We start from the raw sequence: 25,517 nt of genomic DNA on the forward strand, positions 1-25,517 counted from the left end.
AAGAATATGACATTTTCTTATATGGTAAGTATTTGAAGGCACAATTCATTTTTTTTACCTTTGTTGGTCCCACTTAATTTAAAGAAAGTAGGCTAATATATTTATGAGGAGAAAGAAAAGTGAATTTACTTTTTTAAAGAATAATTTAGTTAACATTTCAAAGTATTCATTGTTTCTTAAATTTCATGTCCCATCAATTGTAGCCACATAAAATAAAATGGAGTGAGTAATATATTTTAAATTGTTGGTTAAAGTTGAGGGAGTACATCTTAGCCTTTTTGGGCTTTTAATATATTAATAGAAAAAAAAAGGAGAGAAAAGGATATAGGGAAAAAATATTGTATAATAAGTAGATCTAGGAGGTCTACATGTCAATCAGGAAAAGCGTCATACAATTGTTGGATCTATAGAGACCATTTCACATTACCAACATAACTGTACTAGTGGAACGATTTTTATGGTGATTCCGATAATATTATGGTCATGAATTAGTCACAAGTGTATAGGAATAGATATGTGATTTGAGTGTATTAACTTTATGACGTGAAATTGGTAAGGGAAGACAAAATATGGAGAATTTTGAAGACCTGAAAAGAGCAGTGGAGAGCGTAGAAATGGTGGATGCTCATGCACACAACATTGTGGCGCTTGACTCCACTCTCCCATTCATTAGCTGTTTTTCTGAATTCATAGGAGCCAAAACTGCATCTGATTCTCCTAATTTCGTCAATTTCCAGGTCTATTTCTTATCCCTCTCTGCAATTTCTTAATTACATAACATTTTCTTTCATTCCCATTATTACCAAGTAGAGTAGAAATTAATAAATAATACAGAGTATGTAAATCAGATCAACATATTGAATACAGACTTCTTACTCTCAAAGAAAAACTAATGAGGTCGACCCTAATCATACTAAATAAGTGATTAAGACAAATTCATTTAATGGCCTCAGGTCTATATGATTCAGATTCAAAGCTCTATATAGTGCAAATGAGGACTTAAAAAGAAACGAAGACGAATATATCGCAACTGAGGGAGCAGTGGATTTCTTTCTAACATCTCTTGTGCATTTTATCCATGTTCCAAGTTCCAAAAAAGATAGTGTGAATGAGAGAGTTGTCTAGGCTAAACCAACTCACAATCTCGGAATGTAAGAAAACAGGTGATATCAAAGCAGTCTGGTTAGCAAAATAAGAACCTAAGTGCTCATAAAACAGAAATGTCAGCCTATATAAAAGAAAAATTAGCAGAACATAGAAACGAAGACTTCAATCAAACAATGTTGAGGTCACCAGTCACCATGCCTAGACTGCAGGAAGCTGACTTAATATGGAGCTCAGTATTCTTTCCAATCAATGGATAATAGTTTGGCTGGCCTACCGAGGAAAACTACTTATGAAGGAGAGGTTACTAAGGTTGAATATTATATCCCCAATGATACTAACAAATTTTGCCTATGTGATGAGGACTAGGAAGAGAAATAACTGAATGTTTTGGCAAAATGAAGATGGGCATCAGCAGTCGATAATCGGTTGAGTAGCTAGCAAGGGATAGCGATACATTGCATAGGAGTGTATCAGTGAAACACTCCTATTGATCAATACAAAAAGGTGGAAATATGAGTTCCAAAAGGAGATAGTAGCATTTAAATGAGGGGCAATGATCTACTACACATGGCCGAGTTTATTATTAAATAAATAAGGAAGGAAATACATGAAAGCATATACATGTTGCCGTTCACAATGAAAGCTAATAGATTTCAGGAGTTCGATATTAAAACATATTTAATTAGATGTTTGTTTCTTGAGATCTAGTGGTTTGAGCTACCCTTCTTACAAGGTGGCCGAGAACACTAGAGGATCCTTAGGTTGTACCTATTTGGTTGGTATGGTAATATTTCACATTTTATTTATTTTTTTATAATATTTTTTTTGTGTGGTCCTCTCGGGGTATCGAACATGACTCTTCAATTTTTTTCAGGCAACAATTATTTCCTTATTGTGTGTTTCCATTATGTAAATGTGATATGAGTCTTGGCATCTATGTTGTACTTTTCCTCATATACTATTTGATCAGAATAACATAGAGATAAAACAAAAATAAAAGTTTCCTCCACACATCTTATTTAGTAATTTTCTTGTATTATAAATTGTTACTTCATTCATGATGTTTGGCCAAGGACAAGCCAATGGTGTTCTTCTCATTTGTACAATGTACTTATGAATTCTATCTTGTCATAATCATGGATTAGTTCTTAATCATTACTTCATTCATGATGTCTGGACAAGGAAAAATAAACAGTACCGTTCTTCTCATTTATATTAATTACTTATTAATGCTATCGAGTCAAAATCATGGATCCGTTCTTACACATTATCATTTCCCCCCTTTGTCATTCTTCTTACAGCAGTAACTGTATCGTCCAGGTAAATCTAAATGAAATTTGTGAACTGTATGGCTCAAGCTTATCCTTACATGCTGTTGAGGAATCTCGTCGATGCTTAGGGTTTGAGGCGAGTGCTGCAGTTTGCTTTAAAGCCGCAAGAATTGCTATCTTACTTATTGATGATGGAATTAAATTGGACCAAAAACTTGACATCAAATGGCATGAAAGATTTGTACCAACAGTTGGTAGAATACTACAAGTTGAACATGTTGCTGAAAATATCCTTGAGAAGGTAATGTAAGATTATATATAGTAAAACGAGATACACTACATCATATATATATATATATATTGGGACTTTAGTTTCACCTGAAAGTGTTCCCTAAATCACTAATACTACGACATACTTTAATGTTGAATGGACTGCCTGTCCTATCACCAGCAAGTTTATATCACAGGGTAATTAGTTACATTTGGAGGTTCTCTAATATCCAGGACAAAATCAGTGCAAGGATTGGTGACAATGAAATAGATCCCTTAAAAAATATATGTCTTCAACATGAATACCTTAGTTCCGGACTAGGAATACTAAAAATTTTAAAGTCCCTAGCTTGCTGTTGAAGGACGAGAAAGGTGTAACATAAAAAGATGGTTCGGTAATCGGTACTTTCCCTTGTTTATGAGTAGCTACTGTATAAGTTTGTTAAGATTAACTAATTGCTCAATTATTCAGACTTTGTGTATAAAACTGGTTATATTTTTGTTTCGTAACATTGAATGAATATTTTTTGTTATCTCTCTTTTGGGTCCTCCTTTTACTTTCATGTAATATTTAGGGCTTATCCCCAGATTATGTGGCTATAAAGGGACATTTTCATCTTATCATTATGAAGTGTATTACTTGAATCATTGGCATAAGTAAGTGAAAATCTCATTCTTTCAGCATTCATATCTCTATTATATTTTTATCATTGTTCTATCAACTCTTTTAGATGTGTTGATATATTTCTCCTCTTATATTCTATTGGAGGGTTCAAATGGGAAGTCGTGGACACTGAGTTCATTTGTGGAGACTTTCACTAAGGAATTGAAGTCATATCCTTTAAAGTTTTAGTCAATATATGTTTCTTTTGATTCATAACGAGTTAATATCTTGCAAGTTGTTCCTTAGTGTTGCACACAGAAGGTGATAAAGTTGTTGCCTTTAAAAATATTATTGCACATCGTAGTGTCCTTGCAATTAATACAAAAGTGACACAAAAGGAGGCTGAGGAGGGTCTGATTGACATTTTATGCGGTGAGTCTTACAAGATTTGGGGTTCTTATGTATATGACTTTCATGTGATTCTGATAATAGATTCTGTATTTCCAGCAGGGAAGCCAGTCAGAATCTCCAACAAGAATTTTAGCGATTATATTTTTATGCATGCTTTGGAGGTGGCTAAAAATTTCAACTTGCCAATGCAGATACACACAGGGTGAAAAAAAGACTATTTTTGTGGTTACATATTATATTGTTATTATTATTCGCAGTCCTTGAAAACTAAATTTTTCATTTACAGTTTGGAGAAGGATTTAGATCTGAGGCCAGGGAGTCCCCTTAATCTTCCCAATCTTCTCGAGGATAAGAGATTCACTAAGAATCGATTAGTGATTTTACATGCATCATTCCCTTTCTTAAAGGAAGCTTCAAATCTGTCTTCCGTCTACCCTCAAGTATGCTCTTTTCTAACAACAATGCCACATTGAAGTGTTATTCACATCTATGTAAACAAGCTTATATTTTTGTTTGTCTCCTTTACAGGTCTATCTTGATTTTGGGTTGAGGGTTCCTAAGCCTAACTTTCATGGGTTTGTGTCCTCAGTTAAAGAAATTATGGACCTTGCTCCCATCAATAAGGTTATCTGTACTTCAACATACAAAAAACAATATTTTCAATTAAGCCTAATCGATATTATATTAGCTCCCACTCCATCGCCTTATTATTGTACTGTTAAAACAATGAGCATTTACTCATATAATGCTTAAATATCAACAGGTCATGATCAACAGTAGTGGCATCGCATTTGCTGAAAGATTTTACCTAGGTATGTCTTGAGATTCTTATCTTAAATATTACAACAATAACAAACCCATTGAAATCTAAAAAAGTGGGGTTTGAGGAGTTAGGGTATAAGCAAACCTTACATGAAAGTATGCATGCTTTATGAAAATGAATGTTTTATTATCAAATTTGCTTCAAAATAAGCATCAATTAATTGTGAAAGGATATTCTCACATATACTGAATTGTGAATGGTTTTTCACACTAAGAAATCATGATTAGTGAAAGGTTTTCTGAAACATTATCTAAGGAGTTGCTCTATGATTTTTTAAGCTTGGATGAGTAACTTAATTGTGTTTTTCCATGTGTTATATGTATTTGTGTATGACTATTATGTTGGATTTTTACATAGCACCGAGAGGAAATATTTGAGATGGAGGCTTTCCCATTAGTAAATATCGGGTGTCTAGTATCAATCTTCTTGTTCCTAGTTGTGTGCCCTTGTAGGATTGTCTTAAGTGACATAGGTATTGGATCAACCTACTCTAGAATTTAAGGTTCTTGCCTTGGAATGTAAGGATATCTCTTTTTGATGGAGAGCAAGATACCGGATTTCATGTTATAGGTCACGTGCTCTATGTCGGTTAATAGTAAATATCCCACAAATTAACTAAGTTTTTCTTGAATGTTTATGAAGCTTCTCATATGATTATTAAACTGCATTGACCATATTCATGATTTATGTCATGATTCAAAAATATACGTGATGACACTTGTCTATTCCCACCAAGACCAGTCAGCCTCAACACAACAAAAATGAAGGAAATACAGAAATATGAATCAAGAACAAGACACATGCGGAAAACTTTTTCATTCTAAACACTATTTCGTCCAAAATTTGATTATCAGGTGTACAAACCACTAAATACATAGAGTGCAAAATTAAGAAATAAATAGACGTCTCAATATTTGTTTCTCAAATAGAAAAGAGTAAAGAAAATGAAAAAGAGGATCCGCAATGTGAAAAACAGGTACCTCCCAAAATCCTCGACAAGCCTTAAATTAGAAAAAGGAGAAAGAGATCACACGGGTCTGAGCTGAAAAACCTACACAAGTGTAGAAGCAAGGAGTGATTACCAACAAGACAAACTATAAAGAAGAAATCTAGCTAGAAATCGAATACCTTTTACACTCCAACCTAACCTCCTCAAACAATAACCTTCACATAAATCAACCCAACCCAAAAGTTTTACATAATCAATTCACAAGGCCCAATATCTGCAGTTCATGGTAACAAATCATTAATCAAATGAATCAATATATAAGTCAGTCTCAAAGTCATGTAGTTCAGTAATAAGCAACAAGTACATCAATCTAAATTAGAAGAGAAAATCACGTAGACGCATCAAAGGCATCAAGTCAAAAAATCAATCTCATGCTAGAAAAATTTCCCATCGACACGATATTACTAGTCGGAAACACTTCCCATTGACTTTATATGAAATCACTAGCCGAAATCATTTTCCATCGGCTTCATAAATACTTGTTGAAAATGACCTCGGCGTAATCACACTCATCAACAAAGACTTTGGTATGATAATTCATCTCATGTCCCATCACGGTGTTCAACAATAAATGCACACACGGAATATCACACCACATGGGAGATACAACAAATCATACATTTCAAGTTTACGTTCGTGCTTTCAAGCATTTAATCAATCAATCAACGAAGGTCACAATAAGGCAATTCACATCATCATAATCATCACATGGCCTTTTTTATTTTAACTCTTTTTTATTCATTTATATGTATCAAGTGGACGATTAAATCCTTCACATTATTCTCTTTACTCCCATCACAAAACTAACGAAGGAAGTACACAAATTCTACTAGAATACAAGGACACTCCATTAGTTGAGCATTCCCCTTTCAAATCTTTCAAAGCCACACAATCTATAACCAACAAGAAATCATTAATCACTTACTAGAAACAAGAATACCCACATGATTTCTCTTGAAAAACGGGTCAATCAACCCAAAACCCAATTTAAAAAATGAAGGTTTGAATCCAGAAAACAATACTTTAAAACAGTGTTTAAAACCATTAAGAACTCATTATGAAACCCATTTCGACAAAGGGATCACAACCACCTCTAAATCACCATTTTAGATTTAACTCAAGTACTTGTAAACCTTGTCATTATCCAAATCAAATATCATATTATGATAGAATCCTAAATAACCAAATGAAAATAAAGGTTTAGGATAAAGAAAGCTTACCCAAATGATTTAGCACAAGAAAATCTTTCGCAAATTTCCTCAAAGGGTTCCCCAAACTCAAAAATGGAAGATGGATCTTACACCTCAAAATTTGTAGGTTAAAATGTTCTCAGGTCTCACAAAAGCAACCAGGGTTTGTTTAAGCGAACCTCGCAAAAAGTGTAGCTCTCACTTCTATGAAGGTCACAAAAGTTATCGGTCTTCGCAAAAGTGAGGCTTGCAGACACCAACAAATACAACAAACTCTCAAAGCATCAAAAGGCAGATTTTGTTACATGACCACAAACCACTTACGTATATCAATTATTCTCAAAGTTTCGAACTCAATTGAACCGTCAAAATATAAATCCAAGGTCTCTTTAATTCGACATCCATGAAAAATAGAAGAAACCAACCCAACGTCTAGAAAGGCTAAAACAAGCTCGGAGCCTCTCAAAATCAACCAAGACCTCACATAGGCCTAAAATTATCACCTAAATCCAACGAAATTCTCAAAATTTCTATCCGAGCATCTGAACCCTGAATATTGACCAAGTTAACCAAAAGGCTCAATTTTTACAAATTCACAACTTAGGATCTCAAATCCTCATAAACACTTGGAATATGGAACCGACAACTTTCACAACTGAGATTCCACATTTTGGGATTAATGGATTAGATGGAATTCCATTCCGACACTCAAAACTTGAAAAGACTCCAAAGATTAATTTCTTAAAAATATAAGCCTTTCAATCTTAAAACTTACAAAATTCTCAACTTTTAACTCGAAATTTAAAACTAACTTTTAAAACTCGATCAAAAAAGACTCGGGATCGATATCGGGAGGACCAAAATGGTCAATTAATGAAACTTTTCAAAAATGACCAACTTTGTCATTTCATTATATCCACCACTATAAACTATGTTTGTCCTTGAAGATAAAGCAAAAGAAAGTACATGAAGCTTTAAAAAACTAAGGATATGTAACACATATAGTTGACTCTGCCTCCCAAGTCGCCTCACTGAGTGAAAGATGCTTCCACTGCACCTTCAGTGAAATAGTCTCTTTGGTCCTAACTTTCCAGACCTACAAAATTGATATAGGCTCCTCCCCGAAGGATAAGTTTCGACCCAACTAAACAAAATTAAGAGAAAGTACATGAGACTAATGTGATACATACTTCTGAAGCATAAATACTTGAAATACGAGATGCACATATGACAAATTAAGTGGCAGAGCCAACTTATAGGCCACCTCTCCCAGAGTATTCAAAATCTCAAAGGGTATAATGAATCTAAGGATAAGATTTCCCTTATTTCAGAACCTCAAAACACCCTTCATGGGCGACAGTCGAAGCAAAACATGATCACCCTTCATGAACACTAGATCTCGAACTGTGTGATTTGCATAACTCTTCCCTCACCTCCGGTAGTCAACAGTCTACCCTTAATCATACGAATCTTCTCCATTGAATCTCTACGTCTGTATTCAATGGGTTCATCTCAGCTGAATCAAACTATCCGATCAGAGATCTACATCTGCCATACAAAGCCTCAAAATGGGCTATCTGGATAATGGAATGAATAATGTCGATCCCATCTAGCACCAAAATCAATTACACAAGCTCGAAGCATGTCCTCTCACACATGAATTGTCCGGTCAGATTGACTCATCCGTCTGAGAATTAAATGTTTTATTCATATCTAATCGAGTACGTACCCAAACCATGCTGTAATTGTTAACTAAAATTGGGAGACTCAACTAAAGAAGAGGAAGTTAGGGATGAGTAGCAAGATTTTGGACGAATTATTGAATCGTCATGAATACAAATTTATAAGATTATTCTAGAAATTCTTCTGGATACATCCATAAGAAAATTCTTCTATGCTCATGGAGCCTGCTTGAGTCCATTATCAAGCCAATAGTTCCTTTAGTATCTGTACAGAATAGAGAGTCATTGCCAAACAACTAACATCCAACTTGAATATAATATGTTAGCTAAGTGTAATATTTTTTTTACTATCTTCAATATATTTTGGAGTAATCATAGTCTCTACTTGGTTTTATCTGTAGGTGGAAAGAAAGCACGTGAAGTCGTATTAAATTTTCTATTGGATGCATGCTTCCATGATGACCTTTCAATTACAGAAGCTATTGCAATTGTTAAAGCTATTTTTGCCGAAAATGCAAAGAAATTTTACAAGATTGATGCTTCATCAATATATTCTGATGTAGAACCTCAGTCTTTATCAAATCCCTTCAAAAAGGAAGACTTAAATGGTCCATTGACAGATGTTACCGCTGTTCGCATTATTTGGTTAGATTTCTCTTCTCAACATAGATGACGTGTAAGCTTTACCTTGTTTTTTTACCTATATAAAGATTACGAATTGCCTAATGATATGTTTTTCAATGCCTACAACATACTCAGATCTCTGTTCCACTTTAAGAAAAACCAGGATTTTGAATAGTGTACAAATAAAGTTATTATCTATCAACAACAAAAGATACATATATTGGGTAATTAGTTTAAAGTAAATCATGATGTACTTGTGATTACAACATTCATGCACATCAAAAGCCTGAGGATTAAGGTTTTTGCACAAGATATTTGGAGGAGTATATCATACTTAACTCAATTTCATCTAATCAAAGATGTTTTTCCTTTTCTTCTATTAGGCAACTGAGGAAAAAGACTTGTACATTATGGATTTTTTTTCTTTACAAATACATGTTTTATTTATGTACCAATAAAATATAGGAGTTTTAATTAACCTTATGCAATGAATTGCCAATTTGCAATGGTTAATGAAACTTTCAAACTAAGCTCAACCATATGGCAATGCATTTCAGAACGAATTTAACTTGCTACATTAAGTTCTTTATCATGAAATTTCTTATTAGGCTGAAGAAAGACACTAAGAATAAGTAAGCGGTATATTTATTGATTAAGAAAATTAAGTATGTGAACTCCAAACAAATTTTTAAAAAAGTATTTCTTAAGACATCTAGGTGTAACCTGAAGTGATTTAGCACTAGTATGAGCAAAGTCATTTCATTTATTGGTGTAGATTTCAATATTTGTAAGTACTGTTATGGCATGATGTTGGATAGTAATTGGCATTTCCTTTCTTTGATCAAAATTATATTGAATTTGTTCATTTCTTTTTCATCACTTACAGGTTGTTCCCCAACATCGCTACTATAGTTATGTGAAGAAACATGGTGTTGGCTTAACTATTGAATGTATGAGATTGAGTTCAATATCTGATGAATTATGTGAACAACATTCGCTTCCCTCCTCAGGTGAGGTCAGAGTTGTTCCTGACTTATCAACTAAATACAATATTTGTACGTACTACTTCCAAACCAACGTATTCTTCAATATTCTTTTCTCTAACCTCTATAATATAACCTTTGATAAATTGTTTTATCTTACCTTTAAATTTCATTGACAAGTCAGAATGATAAGATGAGGAAGTAACCCGCATACTCAGTAGTTTATCGTGCCCATTACTTCGTGGTTGTTACCTTTATCTTGAGTTCATATTTTTGGGTTTCATATTTGGCTCTTGAGTAGGTTTACTTAAAAATATCACTTAATCAAATATCTGTGTAACCATAAAATTGTTGAATGACCAATTAGTGTTGCTCATTGAAAGTTCAAACATTGGCTGCCTGAGATTGCAAAACACTAGTTTTAGAGTTTTCTTGTGATAAGGATATTTTTAGCAGTAGTCTCAGAGGTTTCCAACTTTTGACTTTGAACTTTTGGGTTTCAGCTGGTCTAAGAAGAGAAAACATGCTTAATTTGGAGTAGGAAAACATAAAAGAGTAGGGATACACTCGGGAAAGTGCAAAAAACTCTTGTACCGACTTTATGTGACAATTTTATCATCGAAAATCTTAAATACTTAAACAGAGAGCATATCCAGATACTTATGTATTCAACATGCCTCTTCATGCGCGGGTCTTATTGCTTTTCATGGTTTAGGCATGAAGATTCCTGCTGATAATGTCATAGTTGTGAAATTTGATCCCCAGATCTTTTCCATCACTAACTATGTTTTAAGTAGAGGAAAATGTGTACTTTATGGTAGATAAAACCAACTAGCAGATATCTATAAATCAGTGATAAAAAATCAAATCAAATGCTTCTAAGATAAGTTAGTTATTTACAAAAGAAACATCATTTCTATATAATTAGGCATTCGAGTTGATCAGTGACATGAGCTTATCATATTCAAGTTGTGTAAGTACTCTTATGGAATCTAATCAGAAAGTCACCACTATTGAATCACGAGGAATAAATAGGTGCTAAGGTAGATGAAAAAATTAAAGATATCGATAGTTGCAAGTAACTTGTAGGGAGGCAATTGTACATTCATGACTAGGCATAATATTGTACAAATTGACATGACAACTGTTTGTTTTAGTTATCGTGTGTTTGGGTAATTAGGAATAATGTTGTTGTTTTTAGATTTTACACATTTGTTATCATATTCGTGTGTACTTTTTGATCCAGGGCAAGAAATCAAGAAATGGTGTTGGCTGATATGTTAACTGAATCTGGTAAAGCATGGCAATATTGTCCAAGAGATGTACTTCGTATATTCACTAAAATTTTGGAAGATGAATTTGGTTTCGTATGTTATAATATCTCTTGTCCATGACTTGAAAATTTCAATACATTATTGAACTTATGTCTTTTTATACCTATATATCTCCTGGTTATGAATGTAGGCATTGAAGTTGAATTTCACCTTTTTAAGAGTGTGTTAAAGTATGTCAGGAAAGTCTCCCAAATAATTTGTGCTTATATTCTCTCTCTCTCTGTCTCTCTCACACACACACAAATATATATTGGAACACTAAAGAGGAAATAATACAGGGATGGAAAAGAAACATGGACCAGAATGGACAAGACCTCTTACTGTTCTACAACAACAATAAATGTTGCATCATTAGTGCTTCAAGATATTCATGCTTCTTTACACTCCTTCAATATTCTAGTCGAACAGGTTAGTTTCCATTTTCTACAACTAATACCAAATTTATACTGCATTTCTTTTTTCGTTGCTTGTCTTTTAATTAGAGGTGATTTAGTGCCCGAGATATAATTTGGGACTATTAAATGATGTGTTTGATTCAATCTTTAGATTCCAATATTATAAATTAAGATTATTTCTATCATAGTTTTGGTATTAGTGTTAGACCACATTCAAGTGGGACAATTTTTTTCAGATTATCTAATCACATGTTAAAACTACTAACTGATAAAGATGCTCAGCTAATTAAAGAACTTTAATTCCCAATGTCCTTTAGATAACTACTCACAAAATATTCACATATATACATACATGAGTGGTGCAGTGTAGTATGGGATTATGCAACGCGATATCTTGGTCAAGGCAGGAAAGTAAAATCTTTTGACCACCCAAAATTGTACCTATGTCTTATCAAAAAAAAAATAAACAGAGAAATAATTCAGGAATGCCCCTCAAACAGAAGGTAAAGATAGTATAGTCTGCCCAAATCATAAAATTTCAGGATATCAATGTTTTTATAATTTAAAAATCCATACAATAATGATACATTTCATTATAAAATCACAACTTACAGTAAAATAAGTAGTACGCTCCCTCGAAGCTCGAATCAGCAAACATAAGACAGTTCAAATTTAAAGCCCAAAAAATTAGTATTTTGCCTCAAAATCCTATTATGATCCATATATGTGCATATGCATATGCGTGAGTATGTGTACCAACTCATACAATCACACGTGAAATAGTGTACAAACCTGGAATTCAAGTATACATCTACTTATACCCTTACCCTATTCAATAATTCACACGGCCAGACAGACTCATAGGGGATTGGGGAAGTCCGTATACATTTCTTGGTCCAGATCTAGGACATCTAAACCTACTCGTCACAGTACCATATCTGATATGTCATAGTACCAAAGACACTAGCAAACAAATCATTATTGAAAAAGGGGGACGATGTGCCAACTGATCGTGTAAAATGTGAGCACATCCAAGATTCCTCTAATGTTTTAAAAATTAGTTTATTAAAGTGATCCAAGTGGTACAACTTCCATCAAAACTTGTTTTAAAAGAGTAATAGTGTGAAAATAACTTTCCTGAAAATAGTTGTTAACATCCAATGCATGTGCCTGGATCGTACCGCAAAACACGCAAAACAGGTTTCGAAAGCAATGCATGCCATCACCATCTTTCAAATAATAGCACCTAAACCACTACATAAACACTACCAATACTATCACACTCTTAGAGAATAGAAAACTAACTTGAAATCTAGTTGGCCATCGATAAAGGCCTTGAGCCCATAAATCTACTTACATTCTCAACAATAACAACATAACAAGTTCACCAGTACACATGAAACAAAGAAATTAATGAAGATTTTTTATAATCGAAAGGAGGATAAATCAAGGATCAACGTCTTACCCCAAACATGCCACTTAAGCTCACAATGGAGGACAACTAATTCCAACCCATGAAATTCACGACAAAAAGCTAAGGTTTCACCCTAACATAGGGTACGAAACTGTAACAATCACTATAGGGAGAAACTAAAAACTGAAGGATCACTAAAATGCATACTACGGCATCTAAGTCACCATATAAACTAAGGCCTTAAGTATCAACTTTAACGATGGTAATTGCATTAACTATGTTATAAGCAAGGGGCTACTAACCTAAGCTAAGTGTCCCACCACCCACGTCTAGCTTGACGTTCTACGGGAAATAAGGAGATTGAAATAGGGAAGGATCTCTAACAATTACAAATATAATCATAACTCATGTTCTATTAATACTAAAATATTATCGAATATATCATAATAAAAAAAGTAGATCATACCCTACCTCGAATCCGATCACACACGCTCCCAATCTATTAAACCAAATTTCCCCCTTCCGAACAACCTCACCACCACACTATCATACTATTTATCACAATGTCAATACAGATGTTAAGACACAAAAATCAAATGAATTACAGATGGGCCCAAATTTGAGTCAAAAAAGAATTATGGGACCCGCATATGAAATTTTAAAAATTACTCTGTCGATAGGTACTAAGAAACTAAAGGAACTTGTGCCCAACACAGGCACAATCCAAGCTTGAAAACAGGTTACAACAACTCATTCAATACTTTGATCACCAAAATCACCATTAAAGGGCGAGAAAAAGTTATTATGATGAAAAATTACCTTCAAAACAAGCCCCTGCACTGCCCTGCTTACCTCAACAAAAAACGCCACAAATTCCCAAACCAATGCAAGTATCAACATCTCATTTGGAGTTCCCTATCTAGAGTTAGTAAAGTTTGCATCCATTGAAGAGGGCTGATTATCATACTGGTCTTATTTAAAAGACTAGTAAATTAACTTTCGTGAATGGGGGCCCCTAGCCGGGAAGGCCACCTGCAGCGGGTCAAGGAGGCTCCTCTATGCTGTCCAGAGTCCATCTCACAATGTGAAGGCCAAGGCACCTAATCTTGGAAAATGTGATACCGTACTTGCGAATGCGGAGATCAAAGTTTGTAGTATTATAAATGTTGGGAAAGGCAAGCACAAAATAAATGTGCACGACAAGGCGATAGCGGAAGAAACCCAAGTCAAAACATTCCCTTCTATTTTAACCAAGAGAAGACAATAATTCAAGAATAATATACTCTAGGAAGAAAACTAATCAACCAAACAAGAAAAATAAATCAACAAAAGAGACGCCAAATTTAATATAGAAAACCTCTTTGGTCTGAAGAGTGAAAAACACAAGAACAAAACAACACTATAATAAACAAGAATTCTAAAAGTTTCCTCCAAAATGGTCACCAACAAAGCGTCAAACCAATGAGCAACACAACTACAATACAGCACCAAAAAATAGAGAAATAAGAGAAGCAAAAACACCAAACCGCAGCTACTGTTCACAAGATAAAATCTAAGGCTAGCGGACTTCAAATACTCTATTTCACTTCCCAATTAAAGATTAAGTTGAAAGAAACACGTTGTATGAACATCAGCTTAATCAGACAAGAAACGAAGCGAGAATGCGATTTGAAAATGGTTGCTAGGATTTGTGCAAAAATCAGCATTTTCTCACATTTCTGTCATGGCTGCACTCAATCTCTTTTGATTCCTCTCAAATAAGACCTAAGAGAGTCATACATATGAACCATAATATGGGACTTATGGGAAAAAGTGTGCTAGTCAAATTTGGGTTAAATTTATCCACTAAGGAAAGGATGGAAGACCCAATAACCTTGGACTTTTATTTATCCACATAGGAAGGGAAAAAATCCCACCCAAAAATTCTCCCCCCTACCGACTATGTGGAGGTAATCAGTATCTCGGTGATCATGCATCAATCCTCAAACATCCCTCTTGGAAAAGCTTTAGTCGTCATGTCGGAACCATGATAATTGGTATGGATTTTCTCAAGTTCAAGCAACTTAGAATTCAACACGTATTGAATCAAATGATACCTCACATTAATGTGTTTAGATCGACCATGAAATGTAAAATTCTTACCAAGATGAATAACACTTTGACTGTCGCAATAAAGTACATACCTCTTTTGAGAACAACCAAGTTCTCCCAAGAATCTCTTCACCCAGATCAATTCTTTGGAAGCCTCGGCCTCTGTAGTAGATAAAGCAACACATTTTTGCAATGTAGATTTCTAAGATACAACTCCTTCTACAAAAGTAATCAAGTAGCCTGAAGTAGATTTACGAGTATGAACATCACCAGCCATGTCTGAATAAGTATAACCACAAAGAATAGGTTTCCCTATCCAAAAACACAAACACAGAATAGAAGTGCCACAAAGATATCTCATAATCAACTTTACAACATTCCAATGCTCTCCCTGGATTAGAAAGAAAATGGCTAAAAATGCAAACATCATGAGCAATATCTGGTCTTGTACACACCATCATATACATCAAACTTCCAACAACTGAAGCATAAGGAACTTGCTTCATATCTTCCTTCTCACCATCAACGGAAGGATGATGTCTAGTACTCAATTTGAAGTGCATAGCTAATGGTGTACTGACAACCTTAGCTTTGTCCATGTTAAATCTACGAAGTACTTTCTGAATGTACTTCTTTTGCGAGAACCACAATTTCTTGGCATCTCTATCACAGACAATTTGAATGACAAGAATCTAGGTTGCTAGTCCCAAGTATTCCATAGCAAAAGACTTATTCAATTCTTGCTTCAACTCTTTAATCCTTCAAGCATTCTGATTAACAACAAGCATGTCATCAACATAAAACAAAACGATAATAAAGTCATCATTTGAGAATTTTCGCACAAAAACACAATGATATGAAGAAGTCTTCTTGAAGCCATGTTGACACATAAAAGAACCAAACCTTGTACCATTGTCTGGGAGTTTGTTTTATACCATAGAAGCTCTTCTTCAATTTGCGAACATAACTCTCTTTTCCCTTGAGTTCAAAGTCTTGTGGCTGCTCCATATAAATTTCTTCATCCAAGTCACCATGTAATAAAAAATTTTTAACATCCATTTGTTCAACCTCAAAATCCAGACTTGCAGCAAAGCCTAGAACCCTTATTCACAGCTGGAGAGAATATATCATCAAAATCATTTCCCTTATTCAGGTTAAATCCCTAAGTCAAAACATTTCATTATATTTGGGCCAAGAGAAGACAAAATAATGCAAGAATAAAATAGTTTGGGCAGATAATTAATCAACCAAGCAAGAAAAATAAATCAACACAAGAGACACAAAATTTAACGTGGAAAACCTCTTCGGTGTGAAGAGTATAAACCACATGAACTAAACTCCACTATAATCAACAAAAGTTATAAAAAGTTACCTAAAAGATGGTCACCAACAAAGTGTAAAAACAATGATGAACACAACTATAAGATAGCACCAAAATCTAGAGAAATGTAACGACTCACAAGTATACCCTGAAAGAAGGGATCACTCTTGAGTCGTCACAAGGCGTACTTGGACCTTCAGAGGTCTTGTACTAGCCTCTTAGCTATCATTCATTACATAATACATGAGAAGTAGTGCGGAAAATTAATATTTTTCACAACATTAATAATAATAGGGAAAATCTTTTATAAAATAGTAAGGAGTAAGTCTCATCGTCACAATCAAACTTAAAGACAGATCTTAAATATCTTAGGGATACGACCCTTTACATTAAAAGAAAATGCATAATAAGTCTTATACAAGTCATAAAGAAGAACTAAAGAAGCATAGACTATGCCCTCAAATATATGAGTACTTATTGAGTCTTGAGAGAGTCAACTTCCGAATCTTGCCTTCTAAACTTCCACTTGCCTCCAACGTATACTTATAGAGTATAGAAATGTATGGGGTCAGTACAAACATTGTACTAAGTATGACATTATGCAAAACATGCAAAAGAGGACATTTTAGTAGGAATAAAGCTTCATACTAATTAACTAAAACCATTTATGAATATAGAAGTAAAATAACATAGAAATAATCATATAGCACATAGGATAAGACTCCCATAATTTTAACACGAAAATGCACTTCACAATGAGCTCAAGAAATCATACAGTGAACTCTTTTCATTTTAACTTACAGTTAACTCATTTCCCTTGAAGTTTCCTTACCCAAAGTTATCCCAAGACTCACTAAGGTAAGACATGAGGAAACTGCCCATACAATCCCTTCAATGCACATCTAAGTGATCCTTAAAACTACCCGTTATAAGCTTGCTTCGCACGAGTAACAAGTCAAGATTGTATGACAAGGACACTAGAGAAACATACTTACATTTAAGGACTTCACATAAGTTCCCTTCTCCAAGGAAACTCCCAAGTTACGCAAAGTGCAATGTGAAAGTAGCATCCCATACTAGTACTCCCACCAAGTGCTCCATGAGGATTTCCATAGATTAAGCACACCACATTCATCATTCATTAACTTCGTCACACAAGACATAACCTTAACATGCTTTCCTAACATTAGACATTAAGCCACATAACTTCATTTACATAACATTATGATCAATTCATACATTTCGTATAGAGACACACAAACACTCCCTCCAAATGCCTACTTGTGCAATGGATAAATAGCGTCCCACCACCACCTACCCTTAGTATTAAACCCTTTAAAAGATTAGTTCATTACATTCTTTTGTGGGGGCTAGCTTTGACCGATATAAACCATGAGATCTAGACATGGAACCCCGATATTAACCCTTAACGGATGAGGGATGCCCACTTGCTTAGGGTAGGGTCATTCTCTTAGCCTTTACATGGATTCTACAATAGATAATAAGATTGCTTGTAAGTAACTCATTCTCTACTAATGAGGAGTACTCATATCAAGAGTTACATTGGATACAACATCTCAACTCACGAAGTGTGTACACACCTAGTTCAAATCCTCTCGGCGCTAAGCATAACTTCCCCATGGAGTCTTAAGTATTCATTAACTAAAAGTTAATGGATTACTAATTAGCACCACATATCAACTCATTAAGGGTACTTATCCCTAGAGGTCACAATGGAATACACATCTCAACTCACGAAGGGTATCCAACCTCCAACCTATCTTAGAAAGCTTTTGGAAATATTGAGGTTTCTACAAAACACTTTAGCTCAACTCACGAAGAGTGTTAACCCCAAAACTACCATTTTTCATCACTAGAGTCTTTTAAGAAGAGTAGGGAATGGTCTAGACACTTCATCTCTGCTTACGAAGAGTGTCCACCCTACAATCCCCCATTCACATTCATTAATTAACTTTATTCATTCCTTTAAAGTGTGTGTGTGAGTACATGTGAACACACCTTTCACATAATCACCATTTTCATAACATTGACTTCTAACCATACTTACACCTTCATTCGACATATTTCACACACTAGCATGCTTCACATATACATATACTTGTTTAAGACATAATCTCTACAAGATATACAATCAAAGCTTCCTAAAGCACATCAACATGAACATCATCATCATCACTTTACTTCACATATCATGCCTTCAAGGCAATACTCACAATACACACATTCATACATATATCCATATACTTCAAGTAAACACCGCCACCAAAAGTGGACCATACCACTGAAGAGCATTTCATAAAAGAACTAAACAATATAACCAACTTACTGTTCATTCAAGCTTTCACCACCTTTTCTCAATTTCTACAATAATTCCTCATAAAATAGCCTTTAAGGCAGTATCTAATAATAGTATAACATAAGGAAATACAACTTTAAACACTTTATAACATTATCAAGATATTTATAATAAACCCACTTCATAAGCTAAAAGTTGAAACATGCATGAGAATGGGTTAATTGAGGTTTTTACTTGAAATCATCAACTAATACTAAGAACAACTTATTTCAATCATTAAAACACTTTATGCTAAGATCGTGCTTAGAATAAAAGATAGAAGAAGTTGAAGCTTTAAAATCCTTTTTGAAATATCTTTGAATGGATCCTTGAATGAAAAAAGGTTCAAGGATGAAGTAACATACCTCTATGAAAGGAATCCCACTAAATTTTGATGAAGAAGACGTCCAAAACCTTCATTTTTAGCCCTTCCTTGAGTTCTAGTTTCTATGGAGTTTGAGAGAGTTCTTTCATGAGGGAGGGGTTTTTGAATATTTGAAAAAGGATTTTAACCTAGTCTAGGAGTATAAACCCACTTAAAATACCCCTAAGACCCTAATACAAACGTCCATTGTTCATAAAGACTTGGGGTGAATTTACCAAACACCCCAAGTGAAGCCGCATCTAGACAGCTTTTGCAGGTCACCATCGACGTTCATAAGCAACACACCGTCGATGGATCAACGTCCCGTTGATGAGGGCTCGTGGTTTTAGTCTGCAGCTGCCTAAAACTGCAGAATTGCAGGTCCAATCGAAGGACCAAGTCAACCAGCCGTCGATTGGTCTACTAGCTGTCGAATGGTTCGTTGGTTGACACTGTTTTGGTAATTCTATTACCAAGTCTTGGGTCCTTATCTAGGGCCCCTCGTGGGTACTAGGTGGAGTCGTACCCGGATGTTAAACCCTTATACATGGTCATATAGGTCTTAGGTTCCAACCACATCAATTTGTACTCCAACTTAACTCACCAAACATGCCAAGGCACACAAGAACTCACATAGGCACATAGACATCTAGTTGGCGGACGTCTTGGACATTGCTAGACGTTTGACATTCAAACTCAACCAAACGTTACACACTGCCTACTAATACCATAATTAACAATTTAAGGATTCAAAAATCTCATCATATATTCTTGGCTCTAGTTTCACCTAGTTCGTTTTAGAGACGTTCCAAGAAATAAAAGAAGAAAGAACACCATACCGTAACTATTGTTCATGAGCTAAAATATGGAGCTACAAGACTCCCCAAATCACTCTATCTCAATTCCCAGTCATAGATTATGTTGAAAGGAACATTATGTCCAAAAATCAGCTCAATCGGACAAGAAACGAAGCGAGAATAGCAATTTTTAAATTGCTGATAGGGCTTTCGCGAAAATCTGCATTTTCTCACTTTTCTTTCTATATGGCTGAAATCAATATCTTGAGATTCCTCTCAAATAAGACCTAACAGAAAGTCTTACATATGCATCATAATATTGAGCTTATGGGCAAAAGTAATCTAGTCATATTTTTGCTAGATTTATCCACAAAGGAAATAACGGAAGACCTAAAAAACCTTGGACTTTTATTTACCCACATAGGAAGGGAAAAAGGCCAAAAACCCAACATTAAATAAGGTGAATGCAAAGAGAAAATGTTGTTACATCAATCCAACACCTCTTGAAACATGGAATGTGCAAAATTCCTCGATAAGGATTCAAAATTTCTTTTGAACCCTGTGAATCCAAACGAGATAAGCTACCCCACCAAATTGGACATTTGCAACCCAAAAAAGGTTTCGAAACTTCCAACCCAAGTCGTCTCAATAAACAATGGGTCCTACATCAAGATTAATTTTTAGCCACGATCCAAATGATGGCTTGGATTGAGCTGGAAGCTTTGGGATCTACATGGAAGTTCTTTCTGGACCAAACTCGACGTTTCAGAGCTAATTTATTGGTCCAATTTAATTCTGAAGCCATCTTCCTAAAGTTTTGACCAAAGTCATTTTCCAAGTTATGAATGCTCCATAACACAAAATCATGCATAAAAACCAAATGAATGACCTTATGATTGAACTATCAATCCAAACAAGTCATACATAACTTAGGGTCTCTACAGACTATACAAAAGCTTTATACTCTGAAAATATAGGAAAATGGAGGAAAAAACATATAAGGTAATTCCAATATACACTACAATTGTCAATGGACAGGAAAAGCCTGAATGCACAAAAAGATGAGGGTACCGGGACCGCATGCTCCACTTTACCCTAGATACCTTTCTGAACCAAACAATGTCAATTCAGAATTTGGGTTAAGAGAAACTCTTGAATTCACCTCTTCCCTCCAACAGTACTCAAAACAATCTTCTAAGTCCTTCCTTTGACTCCAACTCTCACTGATTTGATATGAACTCGTTTGAAAGCACTATACTCAACTAAGATTATACCACTATCATACGAATACTACAAAATTGAGAAAACACACGGCATTGTAAGATGCAACCCAACCAATAAATAGGTTTATCTAATGTATGCTTCGAGCCTACACCTTCTAATCCTCAAGAGAATAATTTCTATCTTGCCAAAGTTCTTCATTTTTTAGATGAATGCATTGAGAAAATTTTGTTTATTCAGAAATTATTGTTGATATAGAGTGGAGGCTGGTTTGTAATAACCCTTTTGTTTCCTTGAGTATTCTAGAGGATTGAAATAGGGAGACCCTTTCTCCCCTACCCTTTTCAATAATAATAATAGTTTTAGCAAGAGATCTTAACACTCCACATGAGAAAAGTGATTAAAATATATATGGTCACCAATAATGGAACTCGAGATGTATAGAATTATCCAGTCCTAGATATCTACTATTTACCCCTCAAATTAGTGATTTCCATATTCTTAAACTTAGGGCTCAAAATCCCTAAAATTGCAAACATAAACAATGAATAAAACACTAAATTAACGATGAAATTATGAGGAACAGGTAGAGTAAAGTTTAGAATCTTGCCATCCTTTGAAAAATATCAATTTCCTATAAATCACATAATACTAGATTAGAACTCCAAAATGGTGAAATAACTTTAGACCTTGTAATCAACTTTTTTGCCACTATAACACATTGTGCGTGATCACGCTGCTAGAGAATGACTATAACCAACAAGGAAAAAAAATCAACATTCTGCTATTGCACGATAGCGCTGCATGGTAAATACTCATCAGTACCCCTCGACACTCGATGGAAACATTAAATCATTTTGAAGACTTTTATTGGAAATGGAGCATGAGAACACTTCGTAGTAGCGTTAAATGATGAAGAAGATGGAAATCCCTTCTTTTAAAAGAGGGATTGATCATTTGTCTAATAAAGATGACACCATTACTTTTTTTAATTAAATAAAAATCACGTGCCATACATTCGGGTTTTCTCGCACCTTAAATTTAATTTTAGACAAAATCTAACTTAGGAATGAAATTGTTCATTTTAGAAAACATTAACGATGTTCTTGGTTAACCGTGATATGTTCAAGGTTTATTTTACTAGAAAAATAGTTCCTCTACATTTGTTAATATTTTACATGTACAAGATTAATGGTATTTGAATATAAATCATATACTTTATTTTATTTGATGTTTCATCTTTTTAGAATGCAGTTGCATCCAGAAGCTGGAAAAGGTCAGTTTGAAATTGTGTTGGGATACATTGATTGTGGTAGAGCAGCAAATAACTTAATAAGTACAGATGAAGTAATCAAAGGGATTGCAAGGAAACATGGGCTACTAGCAAGTTTTACCCCAAGGTAGGTCGCACAATATTTTCACGTGCATTTTTTTTTCTTGTTGATCTAGATATGTTTTTGTTTTCCCCCCTAAGACTATTACAGACGCAATTTAGATCTAGGATATGATGATTAACTTAGTCCATTACATTAAATGTTCTTGCATACATGAGAGAACAATGTTTTTGAAGAAACTTTAAGATGCTACTTGAAACCCTAGTTTTCTCCTCTTGATTCGTCCGATTAAGCCTTTGGAGATTTTGAGTGTAAATCGGCATAAGTATACTGATAAGGTATTTAATTGTTTGTAAAACTGTTAGTGTGTAGGTTTAGCAGGGGTGGAAAAACACTAAAATAACTTCTCTTAAAATATCATAGAAGATCATCTACAACCCGTAAAAATTTCCACAAGACGTAGACCCTCTCGTAGAAGCCAGGCTGAAATTTTGAGACGTTGGGGTTGTACGGACCCTTTTACGGCTCGCAAAAAAGATTCTACTAGTAGTCCTATTCATCTGTAGAAATCAAGCAAACATAGAGTTTCAACACTTTACTACATGATGTTGTCTATGGTCCATAATAGTTTTTACGAGTCATAGAATGGATTCATGAAAGTCAAGCTTTAATAAACCAAGTCTAGGATATCAATCGACGAGACCAATCTACAGAACGTATTTTATTTTACCGGCTATAAACTGAGCTCCTACGAATTAGATGGAAATTTATTTATATCTTATACTCAGTGTTGTCTAAGTTACCCTTGATTTGCTTTAATTGCATTTCTGTCAACTTGATTTTCTGCTTTGTCTCTTTCATATTATGTTAAAAGGGAGAAAATTGTTAAGCCATAGAATCCCTGATCTAGAACAAGAGCAAGAGGGGGACCTAGTTGCGTTTGGTTGATGAAAGGGGGAAGAAGTTGAAATGTTTTAGTTGTCATCATTCAAAAAGTGGAAAATATTGTTTTGAGCTCACTCTGAAGTTTTGATGATTTAACAAACTTTAGGATCTAATGAGAGACCAGATCCGAGGAGAGACTGAAACTTTTTTTATTTCCATCCTATAATTTATCCATTGGGAATTCACACAAACTTCCAGATTCACAGAAACTCAAATTTTTGCAATCAGAAATTTTACAAAGCAAAAACCATCGTATTTAGGAAATATTACTCTAATAAAAGCAAGGCACCTGATAGTGTTATCATCGTTCTTAATTGTGGTGTTTTAACTCTCAGCTATTATTCTTGTAAGATCTACTCCTATGCTATAAAGAAATTAGATCAGTTTTAATGTGTGTATTCGTCCGAGTTTTAGCTAGAGTTATATGTGTGGGGTTGTTGAAGTATAGATTGCAAGAGCTAGTCAGCAATGGAGTTATTGCTTTGTGTTGTTGAGTAATATTGTTGTTAATGTGAAGGCGACGGGATTGAAGTTCAATTCCTAGATTACTATGCCCATGAAAGCTCAACGGTGTCATGGTCTTCCTATATATACTCTTCAGTAAACTGAATTTAACTTTATTTTTAATATACAACTATAAACTACTTAAACTATTGGAAACTAGGGTCCAATGGGTGTTATTTCACTCAAGAAATCATTGGCAAACACTCATATATTGGGAAGTAGATACATTATATTTTAGTTTAGGCCATTTTTCTTTAGCCATAATTCCTAAATTCAAATCCCTGTATTGTGTTTTTCCTAAAGTTGTCTTTTAACTCTTATAATTACCAATTTTTTTGAAACACACTTTTCAAGTGGAACATATAATTGAATTAAAACTTATAAAAAATCTCTGTGTTGTAACAACTTTTATCATGTGAACCTTTTTGTAGGTATCATACAAATAATGTGCATCTGGGGTCTTATGCTGATTTTAGCGATGATGATGTTGGGTCAGGATCGCATGTACACATCGGTTTGTTTAAGAATGGAAAAAACATATTTATGGCATCTGGTGAGGCAAATAGGTATGGGATGTCCGTGATTGGAGAATCATTTATGGCTGGGATATTAGATCATCTTCGTTCCCTATGTGTATTTACGATGCCTATCTCTAATTAGGTAAACATGTTTTAGCTCTTAATGTACTGTGCTCCTTTGTGTCATTTGTGTGTGCTTCCCAGTAGTAAATTATGAAACTTTTTGTGTTATGGAATATTCTATTTAATTATGTTGATCTTAAAAATAATGAATAATGCACAGTTATGACCGTTCAATGTGTAAGGCACGGAACTCATCATTCATTTGCTGGGGTAAGAAAGTAAAGAGTTACCTGTAAGAGCTTGTTGCCCTCCTGGAGCTTCAAATGGTGTTGTAACCAATTTTGAAATGAAAATATTTGATGTATGTGCAAACCCGTACTTGGGATTAGCTTCAATAATTATTGCTGGCATCGATGGGATGAGAAGAAAATTACCAATTCCACAACCAGTAGGTGAGTACCATCTTTTGTTAATAATATTTTGCATTAAGAAACACATGGATTTATTTTCTTTTTAAACAGAGCCACATTCTTATGACTTCGATTGGAACAATGAGGATATAAAACTACCATGGTCTCTTACAGACGCTATTATCAATATGGATTCAGATAAATGGTTTAATGACATGTTGTGTAAAGAATTTATATGGACTAGAGGCGGAGTTGTTGGGGTACGTTATAAATTTTAATGATCGCTTTTTCTATCATATTCTTGACGCACATTTCAAAAATGGTTTCTTGTTTTGCAAAATGAGCTCGGACACGATTTCTGTGTTGGAGACGAAAAGTACAAGCACATTATGTTTAATTATTAGGTTTTCGCTTATGTTCCGTGCTTTATACTCTTTTAATTTTATTTATTGTATAATATTTTTGTCTGCTCCTCT

General features: G+C 34.4%; 3 protein-coding genes across 4 annotated transcripts; all 3 read left to right on the top strand.

Moving 5' to 3' along the window:
- Nucleotides 1-522: 522 nt before the first annotated feature.
- Nucleotides 523-3,468, top strand: LOC138340840 (protein fluG-like). Its single transcript, XM_069293032.1, has 2 exons — nucleotides 523-737; nucleotides 2,428-3,468. The coding sequence occupies exons 1-2, from the start codon at nucleotides 570-572 to the stop codon at nucleotides 2,686-2,688; spliced, it is 429 nt and encodes a 142-aa protein (XP_069149133.1). The 5' UTR covers nucleotides 523-569; the 3' UTR covers nucleotides 2,689-3,468.
- Nucleotides 3,469-4,101: 633 nt separating this feature from the next.
- LOC104647213 (uncharacterized) lies at nucleotides 4,102-9,040 on the top strand. The gene is made up of 3 exons (XM_069294545.1): nucleotides 4,102-4,287; nucleotides 4,427-4,475; nucleotides 8,769-9,040. Exons 1-3 carry the CDS (start codon nucleotides 4,264-4,266, stop codon nucleotides 9,038-9,040), a joined length of 345 nt encoding a protein of 114 aa, XP_069150646.1. The 5' UTR covers nucleotides 4,102-4,263.
- Nucleotides 9,041-11,263: 2,223 nt separating this feature from the next.
- Nucleotides 11,264-25,517, top strand: LOC138340839 (uncharacterized). Of its 2 annotated transcripts, none has more exons than XR_011213685.1 (3): nucleotides 11,264-11,716; nucleotides 22,515-22,667; nucleotides 24,482-25,517. XR_011213685.1 is itself a non-coding variant. In XM_069293031.1 (3 exons), exons 1-3 carry the CDS (start codon nucleotides 11,612-11,614, stop codon nucleotides 24,708-24,710), a joined length of 480 nt encoding a protein of 159 aa, XP_069149132.1. In that variant the 5' UTR covers nucleotides 11,264-11,611; the 3' UTR covers nucleotides 24,711-25,517. The 2 variants fall into 2 exon arrangements, 1 of the variants encoding a protein (XP_069149132.1); XM_069293031.1 differs by having other exon boundaries at nucleotides 22,522-22,667.

The sequence above is a fragment of the Solanum lycopersicum genome, chromosome 1, assembly GCF_036512215.1.
Source record: "Solanum lycopersicum chromosome 1, SLM_r2.1".
Lineage (NCBI taxonomy): Eukaryota > Viridiplantae > Streptophyta > Magnoliopsida > Solanales > Solanaceae > Solanum > Solanum lycopersicum.